Genomic DNA, 9,983 nt, shown 5'->3' with positions numbered 1-9,983 from the left:
GGTGTGCCGGCGCCGCAAGGCGGAGGATTAGCCTAGTGAGCCGCGGCGCCGGCCCATACCATATGATTTTAAAATGTATGTTGTCTTTTCCTCACTCCATGAGGGGTAATGGTCTTTGTTTTATTCACGCCTATACTCAAAGAGCCTAAAACAGTACCTGATATTTGAAAGGATCATATAAATTTGTATTTGGTGAATAGAATCAGAAGCTGGGTTTCCTTTCTGCAAAGATTTCCTAGTTTCTATGTTTGTGCTACTACAGGGCCTGGTGCTGCGGTGCAGTGCGTTAAGCCACCACAGGTATCCCGTGTCTCAGTGCCAGCTGGAGTCAGGGCTGTTGATTCGCCTGTGAACACAGCAGAGGATGCCCCAAGGCCTTGCGCCTCTACCATGTATGTGGGGGACCCTGACGGAGTTCCAGGCTCCTGGCTTCTGCTCGACCAAGTTCACTGCGGCCATTTGGGGAGTGAAAAGACTCTATCTCCCCTGTCAACTCTGCTTTTCAAATCATCATCATCATCTTAAAAAAAAAATTACCACAGCCCTTCGAGGCTGGATTTCATCTCTGAACCTTAAAGGTGGGAGGCCAGAGGAGATACAAGTGAAAAAGCTAAGATGTGTAGGAATTTTCTTCGGAAGGAAGGAAGGGTAAACTTGCTCTCTCCAGAAACCGTGGAGACTTAGAACACCCTCTTATCAAGGCAAATCCCGAGGCACCGGGGCGGGCCTGGAGACGCGGGCCTTGCCCTTCCTCCGGTAGCTTCAGTGCCCTCACTTAGGTGGCTAGGTCGCGCCTAAATGTATTCTTTTCCGGGTCACCACCCCCTGCCTCAGGGACACGGCGCCCAAGTGCCGTTCCCTCCGCGCCCAATTCTCCCGCAGGCAGCCGTAGGTGCCGCAGCGACGGTCCGAGACAGGCGGTGGAGCGAACACCCGGACAAGGCCCCACAGAGCGTCCAGCGAGCTGGGCGGATACACCACGGCCGACGTCCGCGCCCGCCGCACGTACGCACGCGCACTGCGCCCAGCATGAGGGTCGCGGCTCTGATCAGGTAACTGTGCGCCAGAGCCGCCTGCCTCCTCCCCGGCCACCCTCTCGTCCCATTCCTGCCACCCCTGGCGCCGAAAGAGAGGGTGTCTCTCCCGAAGCCAGTCGGGGGCTCTGTAGCTCTTCCGGGCTACAGGAAGAGGCGGAGTCCTCCGGCTATTGTCCGACTCCCGCTGTTCCGCGGGTTCGCTCTCCTGTTAGTCGCTGCCTCTGTGATTTTTCTGGCCCTCAAACCTGGATTCACCTGGGGAGCAACTGAGGCCTGGGTCCCATAACCGGAAGCGTTGTTTAATTACTCTGGTGCGGCTGGTTGTCGAATTTTTAAATGCTCCCGTGAGCGTGAAGTTTAAGAGCTAAAATTAACTGCACTTATCCAGCACGTGCTTCCTCTCCCTTCTCCACCCTTTATTGGCCCTTTTTAGTTCCTTTCGGTCCGCCAGGTCTTCAGGCTGTTGCTGATTGCATTCGTTCCCTCCCTTATCTCGGGTCCCCCATGTGAGGCAGCGCAGGACCGATGTGGATTGTTTATGGAGCCGTGTGTTTTTCCTTGGGACTCAAGTCCAGTGAAGGGATCTTTTCCATCGTAGTGGAGACAGAATTTTAACTTTTATGCTAGCTCCAGTTGCTGTTACTTTTTGGAGGGTGACCTTTTAGTAACATATGCCATTTTCCAAAAGGAATTTGAAATCTATAGTAGTTCATTTTATTTGGGTTTCTAAAGAATTAGGCTTGTGACTGACATACCTAAAACAGGCCACTTTAAATGATACTGTACTCGAGGCAAAAAGGAACCCACTAGCCATGTTAGGGGGTTTGGACTACTTAAATACTTTGTTTCATGAGGTTTGGTCCTGTGTTGTCTCTTGAGATAAAAATGATTCCTTTACTTTTGTTAGCACATTGGAGATTTCATAAGCATTGTAATTTAATGCCCTAGATGGTATACAGTTGTTGACATTATTGACCTATTTAGGACTCTTGTTAGTCCTTCGAATCCCTTCTGTAGTGATTAGAATATCCCAGTTCCTTCTGCTTCGATGCCGTTTTAAGATATTGGTCTATAATGTCACAATAATTAGTTATTCAGTAAATTTCTTCTGTAAAGAGAATGATTAAGCTTTGACCATTGTGGTTTTCCTTTGGTCTAGACAGATAAGAATTAAAAGTAGCCCAGGAAATGAGTAATTCCCATACAGATTCAGTTTGCCAGAAGTTTAATGACTACAGTAACACATACTAGCTAAAGACATAGAAGTATTAGAGGGGAGGGGAGAAGAAGATTGGAGTAATCCATTACAATCTTTGGTAATGTGCAAATATTACTTTCATAATAAAGCAATTTACTTAAGGGCATTGTTAGTAAATTCTTGCAAACAGTAAGAACTGTATACATGTTAGGAGGTTTAGCTGTAAGTATGAATGCATAAGCATATGCATATGATATACATGCCTATGTGTTATATACATCTATCATGTATAATTATGTGTATGTATGTGTGTATATTAGGGGCACATCAAAAAGTACATGGAAATGGAATTAAAATGTAAGTTATTTTGGTGCAATTTTTTTACATCAATGCATAGGTTTTTCATAGTATATCTTTTCCATGAACTTTTCAAGTTCTTCACATATGTGTGAAAAGTGTATTTTAAAATGAACATAGCAAATTTGCAATTTGTGTGTGTGTAACAATGAAGGATGATATACTGTGTGTTTTAGAGAATAAGGGAATCCAAGATTCTTTCATATTGTTTGACAGAACATTAGTTTCCTAATTTATAAGTAAGTCATTGAATTTTATAGTTAAATAACACCTTTAGGATTATCTAGGTAGGTCATTTTTTCCACAATTTTATAGTAAAGTATATAATCTCAATCATACTGAGTAGCTTCCTTTACATTCCCAGAGTTGGGAGCTAAGACTCTTCTGTGTAGGACCTTGCACTTAAAATAATATGTATGCAACTCATGGAATACCAAGAGGAGATAAAGGTACTCAGCATTTCTCAAGATTGGTTGACCTTGAAAATCTTTCTCAACAGTACTCAACAGTTTGTTGGACAAAGAACACAATTTTGGAAATGCTACTTTAAATTCATACATGAAATGTTGGAGTATTTTGAGATAAAGAGTAAGACTATGTACTGATTATGGATGCATACCCTTTAAACTTTGATAGTCAAAAGAATTTAAAAAATATTTTTGTCCTGGAGTTTTAGACTAGTGAGATTCAATCTAAAAAATTGTAGAAGACTTACTTAGGGGAATATTCAAATCTGAAGAGAGGGAGTATGGGATTTTGTATATTTCACTTTGCCTCTTGCCCTCTTCCTCCCCTTGAGAAGGAATGAAAAGAAGGAATGATAGCTAAAGTACTGATAGTACTAATGTTTAACTTTGTTAGTGTGATTGAGCGTTTTGCTGTTTATTTCTATAGAATTTGATCTCTCCAAGAATATCAAATTTTGTTATTAGATTGGAATTCAGATCTTTAACTTGACCCTTTAATTGGTGACAATAACCAACAGCTAGTTAGTGGGATAGAATGGATGTTTTTCTACCTGTTTTATATAGTTTCATCTTAGGAGTATATGTAATACATATTTAGGATAGAAATAGCCCTTTATATATTAAGCAAAGCCTTTATCACACCCTAAAGTGATCATGTTTTGTTTAGAACATTCTTTGTTATAAAAGCACGTTCTTTCATGTCTCTTAAGAACAGCAACCTTTGACATTCAGATCCATTTTCTCAGTGTGCTTATGACTTAGAAAGAAAAGTCAACGGTTTGCATTCTAATTATGAAACAGTCTCTTATATATACTGGCAAGCTGAGTAAATAATGTGTTCTATTTTGATAGCTAGTGATTCTTTGTCGAATTATGGTCAGTAACCTGATATCTCTTTTTCTGTCATGTATTGACCTTTTTTTTAGTGGTGGGAAGGACAGCTGTTACAATATGATGCAGTGCATTGCTGCGGGGCATCAGATTGTTGCTTTAGCAAATCTAAGACCAGCTGGTAAGGAAGGTAAGTGTTTGCCTCTATTGGAAAGTTCTCTAAATGACTGAAACTCTAACTTCATAATTGTATACTATGTATGCATTAGGCAAAGGTAGAAAAAGAACCAGTTTATATTTGGTACCTATTACATACTAGATTCTTTTTTTTTTTTTTTTTTTTTTTTATTTTTTCTTGACACGCAGAGTGGACAGTGAGAGAGAGAGACAGAGAGAAAGGTCTTCCTTTGCCGTTGGTTCACCCTTCAATGGCCGCCGCGGCCGGCGCGCTGCGGCTGGCGCACCGCGCTGATCCGATGGCAGGAGCCAGGAGCCAGGTGCTTTTCCTGGTCTCCCATGGGGTGCAGGGCCCAAGCACCTGGGCCATCCTCCACTGCACTCCCTATGGAACTGGACATTAAATGTTTTTACTTGCATATTATTAGTTCTCATAACGACTCCTACTAGAGAGAGATTATTAATCTATTACAAGATAGGGATGCTGAGCTCAGAATTTTATAATTGTACAAAGTAAAATAGCTAGCATAATCCTGCAGAGCAGAGATTGGAACCCTCCCATTGCACCACACCACATCTCTAAATGTTACAGGTGCTATACAGGGAGATTAAAGATAGAGTCTTCATACCTCGGAGAACTTGAGAAGTGAGACATATATGGAAGTGGTAATATATGAATCTTATTAGAATAATGCAGCTTAGCAACCTTCTTTGTCAAAGTGGGACTTGAGAGAAGCGTAATGAATACATTTCACTTTTCATTTGTGTGAACAAGGACATCCACAAATCCATAAATCTAGGTGGACTACTTGTTCCAATTTTCTCCCCAATTAAATTTCCCCAATTAAAAGTTTTAAAAATTATATATATATATGGTTCTTTAACTGATTTTCTTTTCGTACAGTTTTGTTCTAATTTATAATTGCTAAAATCTAATAGTAAGAAAAGATTAGTAGTTGTCTAATCTGATATGTTACGGCTGCATGTGATTCTTATAGTAATATCTGTTTTTTAAAAAAAATTTACTTATTTATTTGAAATAATCATGGTGACAGAAAGAGGGGGGTGAGAAAGAAAGGGAGAGAGATCGTTCATCCACTGATTCACTCCCGGAATGGTTGCCACAGCTGGGGCTTGTCCAACCAGAAGCCAGCAGCTTAGAATTCAGCTTGTCTTTCTTCTGCTTTCCCAGGCACATTAGCAGGGAGCTGAATCAGAAATGGAGCAACCAGGACTTGAACTGGTGCGCATATGGAATGGTGGCGTTGTGGCTTAATCTTCTGTGCCACAATGCTGGCCATAGTAAGATCTTATAATTATCCCTTTCACTTAACTTTTTTTCTGGAATCCATGCTTTTATTTTACTGTTAGTTTAGGATGAATTCAATGGATGGGATATGTAAAGACATTAACCTAGTTGCTGGCATGAAGTGGGTATTCTGTAAATTTAATTGATTGGGAATCAAGCCTTATATTCCTTCCTTTTTGTCCCTCCCTCCCTTCCATGCTCCCTTTTTTTCTTTTATCAGGGATGCCTGTCTACTGTATTTGTATTTTTATATCATTGTATAATTGCTTTCTATTCATCTTATTCTTATTTTATATCCCCTGAATAGATTGATTTAAGCTTGAGAGGAGAGGTCATATCTTCTATCTTCCTTTAACTGCACCTTAGTTCTTGGGATAGCTCTATGCCTCTAATAGAAGTTTACTCAAAGTTTATTGGAAGACAGATGAATATGAACTGACTTGAATTAACCCTGGAGTAGTGAGATGTTATTTCAGCCATATATTTGAATTTTCTTTTCTTCTATGGTTAAGAACCAAGCGTTACTGGAAGTAATGTCAGAAGATAGAGGTTAGAAGCGTTTGATTTCAGAGGTACAGCAATTCCTGTGGAGGGCCAGGACACATACCCACTCTAGGATTTTGTGCTGGTATACCGTTCATGGCTGATGTTTTAGAACGGAGGTTTTTTTTTTTTTTTTTTTTTTTGGAATGACTTTCTAATTCTCATTTTAGTAAGGCTTTTTGAGGGTAAGTGGGAACTGCACTGTAGTTTCTATATTATAAAAGAAGTAGAGTCTCCTTTCAGGTTTAAGCTGTTACCAAACTAAAGAAATTCCCTTATTGTTTGTGGCCAATCAGGGAAGTGAGTCTTTTAAGCTTTCCATCTCCAGATATATTAGTATTTAAAAAAGTTGTTTATATTATATGTAGTACATATGTGATATGTATATATAAATATGTGTAATAATAACTTCCTTCTTGGAGTTTCTTCTCTTCAGATTTTCTACATGAATTACTATATTTACCTTGTACAGAGTCATGATTGTACTCGTGTAATTTTGCATGTGCTCATGGTTTCACTGCTCCGATGGTAAAATGACAAGGAAACATGAGTTTAAATTATACCTTTCAGGGAAAGGAGACATTTATTTAGAACAGTGTTGGTAATAAAAAATTCAATAGTAAATGGAATAAGAATAATGTAAAGGGTGTGCCCAAGACTTTACACAAGTCCCAGCATCGGCACCTGGGAGAACTGGGCTGCGCACCCCAGGATCCTCTGCGAGCAGTAGGGGGAATGGGAAGATGGCTGCACTCTGGGCTGAGGCACAGGTGGGAGTCTGTGCTCCCTGCCTGAGGGCATGGTGTGGTGCGGTGGCGTGTCCCTCCCTCCCCCTGCCCCAGACGCCATGTCTGCTGGTGGTTCTAAGCTTTCACCCTGACTCTGCCCAGCAGAGGCTCCTGTGCCAGAGAAGCTGTCAGTGTCACCTCGAATTTGCTAGTGCTGGCTGGTGGAAGAGCATGTAGTGGGAGAAGAGTGTGCCCCCTCTTCTAATTTCTAGGCTAAAACCACCTGAGTGTGGTTCCACAGGCTATTTGGAGAACATCACGTGCAGATCATTTAAAAGGAGTGAGTTCAAAAACTGCTGTTTAACTTTGATGGAAAGTGCTTTTTCCGGAAAATCGAAGGAGCTATCTTCGGTGTGGCCTTGGTTTCGCTTGCTTTGCCTTCGTTTGTTAGGAAAAGCTGGACAGAAAGGCCCTGGAGAAGTCTGGAAACAAATTGAGAACATATAACTATATTCCAGCCTTTTATCCTGCCTAGAGATGTTATCTCAGAGAAAGTGGAATGGACTGGTTTATACCCTTGGTCCTTTGAAGCCTTGTGGTGGTGCCCCTGTCCCCATTTTCCTTTTTCTAGGTCATTGATGGACAGAATAAAAAGAGAAACAAATTAGAAAATAATAATATGAAGTAAAAAGCTGGAAAAAGCTGCAGTCTGTGGATGTTGCACGAAAGAGTTGATGGCTGTTAGTAGATTGAGAGGATTTAACTAATTAGATTTAAAGTCAACAGGAAGTTGGAATTATTGAATGATTCCTGGAATAGCTTCTTTCCTACCTCCCCGCCCCCCCCCAAATGTGGTGTAAGGACCTCAGTGAGGAATGACTCTTAGAGATAGTTAGAATGTAGAACAAACTTGGTTAGAGTGAATTCACAGCATTGGATTTTCAGTGGGTAGCCTGGAAAGAAATTTATTCCCATCAATGAGGGTAATGTGAATCTGTCATAAAATTCACAAAACCATCTCTTTAAATTTGCAGTAGGAACTTTCGTGGCCTGTTAATTGAGGTGCTTCAGGCGACAGTGGAGCCTTTGGGTTTTATTTGCTCTCACACCATTGTTATTATGTAGCTTCCAGTAATAAAAATTACATCATAGTTAGGACTAAATGGAGCATTAAAGGAAAATTATCTTCTAGGTTTTGAAGCCAGTAAACTGTTTTAATTATTATTACACTAACATAGGATGTTTCTTGCTGAGAAATTCAAACTTCTAGTAACAGATTGGTTCAATGTATCAGTATCCTTTAAAACAATGTATTTATAGATCTAGTATAACTTTGAGGTAAAGAAAGGAAGGAAGGTTTCTATTTTGCCATGTCTCTATTTCCTTTAGAGATCCTCAGGGTCTGGCATGAACAGGTTTATAATGTGGGTATCAAATTAATATGTGGGTTCAGAAACCTTGTAAGCCAAGATAGGATGGCGTATGGTGATGGTTTTGATTGTTGAAGTGAACCTTACACTATAATTTTTCATTATTTTTTGGTGGGATATTTTCAGATTTAGTGGAAAGCCTGGACTTGCTTGACATATATTAGTGTATACATATATCTCATCTGCATGTGTATGTCAAACAAATTCTTTTGTAACCTTTTCTTTACCTTAATATATTGTGACCACTTTTTATGTCATTAAATGTTATTCTACAATAGCATTATGTCTTCTTTGTAATGTATTTTACTTCCAGGAAATGTAATTGTTCTGTGAATAGATAAGTTTAATAGTTCGTACTGTGTCCTGTAACTGGAGAACCTGAAAGTATATTGAACTAGTAAGAAATACAGCAAACATACTTATTTAGCATTGTTAATCTTCAAGTTAAAAACTTAGTTGATATGAAATCCTTTTTCCATCCTGTATCTGCTAGGCCCATGCCTGCTCTTAATTTTAATCTGTGTTAAATAATGTTTTGATTAATACCTTTGCATATGATCTTTTTATATATCCATGATTCTTTTAAAAAAGATAGTTACAAGATCAAGTGGTTATTCTTATATATTTTGTAGTTAATTCATGTGTTTTGAATATTTTATGCATATTTGTGGAATCTTGTGATAACCAGTGATTGTGTTACTGATTAGCTTAAGTTAGTGTGTTTCTCTAGACATTTTTTAAAAAGATTTACTTATTTTATTTGAAAGAATTACAGAGAGAGAGGAAGAGTCAGAGAGAGCAGTCTTCCACCTGCTGGTTCATTCCCCAAATAGCCATTATAGCTAGGGCTGGGAGCTTCATCTGGGTCTCCCATGCAGGTATAGGGGCCCAAGGATGTGAGCCATCTTCTGCTGCTTTCCTAGAGGCATTAACAAGCGAGCTAGATCAGAAGTGGAGCAGCCAGGACTCAAGCTGGTGCCTTTAAGGGATGCTGGCACACCAGTCAGTGGCTTAACTTGCTGAGCCACAGTGCCGGCCCCTCTGTACACATTTATAACTGCTCTAGCAGCATTGAATTTATGTATGTTTTTAAGTTTTGTTGAGGTTCTAAATGTACAATATTCCGAGATCATCTACATTTTTTCTTACAAGGCTTTGCTACTTATTAATAAGTAGCTATTTCATTAATAATTTTTTATACTAGTCTAGATCACTTTTTGAATAACTTTAAAATATTTGGAAAAATATGCAATAAAATCTATATTTGAAGTCAAAATTTGTTGAATACATTATTCTCTTTAAATGTTTGTTGCATATTAGTTTTGAAGATTTATATGTAATTGCAATTAGCTGTAGAGATATTAGAGCTGACTTGAACTGATGCAACTATTTGCATAATTGCAGAGAGCTAAAGTATAGTAAGCTCTTAAGTTATGTTGACTCTTCTTTGAGTAGTAAAACCTAGATGGGCTTTCAAATCCATTTTTTCCTTTCACAACATTTTACTGCTTCTTACCATTTTAATCATTGCAGTGGAGTCCGATGAACTGGATAGCTACATGTATCAGACTGTGGGTCATCATGCCATTGACTTATATGCAGAAGCTATGGCTCTTCCCCTCTATCGCCGGACCATCAGAGGAAGAAGCTTGGACACAGAACTAGTATATACCAAATGTGAAGGTGATGAGGTTGAAGATCTCTATGAGCTTTTGAAACTTGTTAAGGTATGCATAATGAACCAATTTTAATGTTTAATTTACATTTACTGAATTAGTAATATTATTAGTAGCCTAACAATTCTTTTTTTTTTAATCTTTTGGATAGAAGAAACAAAACCCAAACTGTTAGTTTGCCATTACATATTAAATATGTTTAATGTATTAAATGTGTTTAAAAATAAGAT

General features: G+C 39.1%; 1 protein-coding gene across 22 annotated transcripts in view; it reads left to right on the top strand.

Moving 5' to 3' along the window:
• Window positions 1-769: 769 nt before the first annotated feature.
• DPH6 (diphthamine biosynthesis 6) overlaps window positions 770-9,983 on the top strand; it is a 227,114-nt gene continuing 217,900 nt past the window's right edge. For 3 of the 22 annotated variants that reach the window (XM_089309396.1, XM_089309397.1, XM_089309395.1), the window contains exons 1-3: window positions 781-1,052; window positions 3,986-4,080; window positions 9,611-9,804. In XM_089309396.1, the coding sequence (XP_089165522.1) occupies window positions 799-1,052; window positions 3,986-4,080; window positions 9,611-9,804 (543 nt within the window). In that variant the 5' untranslated portion in view covers window positions 781-798. Of the gene's footprint in view, window positions 1,349-3,985; window positions 4,081-9,610; window positions 9,805-9,983 lie in introns of all 22 variants that reach the window. The other 19 variants (XM_089309392.1, XM_089309394.1, XM_051822559.3 and 16 more) reach the window with 14 other exon arrangements.

The sequence above is a fragment of the Oryctolagus cuniculus genome, chromosome 12 (assembly GCF_051225735.1).
Source record: "Oryctolagus cuniculus isolate XC-2025 breed Fujian yellow rabbit chromosome 12, ASM5122573v1, whole genome shotgun sequence".
In the NCBI taxonomy this organism is placed as follows: Eukaryota; Metazoa; Chordata; class Mammalia; order Lagomorpha; family Leporidae; genus Oryctolagus; species Oryctolagus cuniculus.
The sequence above is the reverse complement of the archived record's forward strand: the minus strand, read 5'-3'. Positions and strand labels throughout refer to the sequence as shown.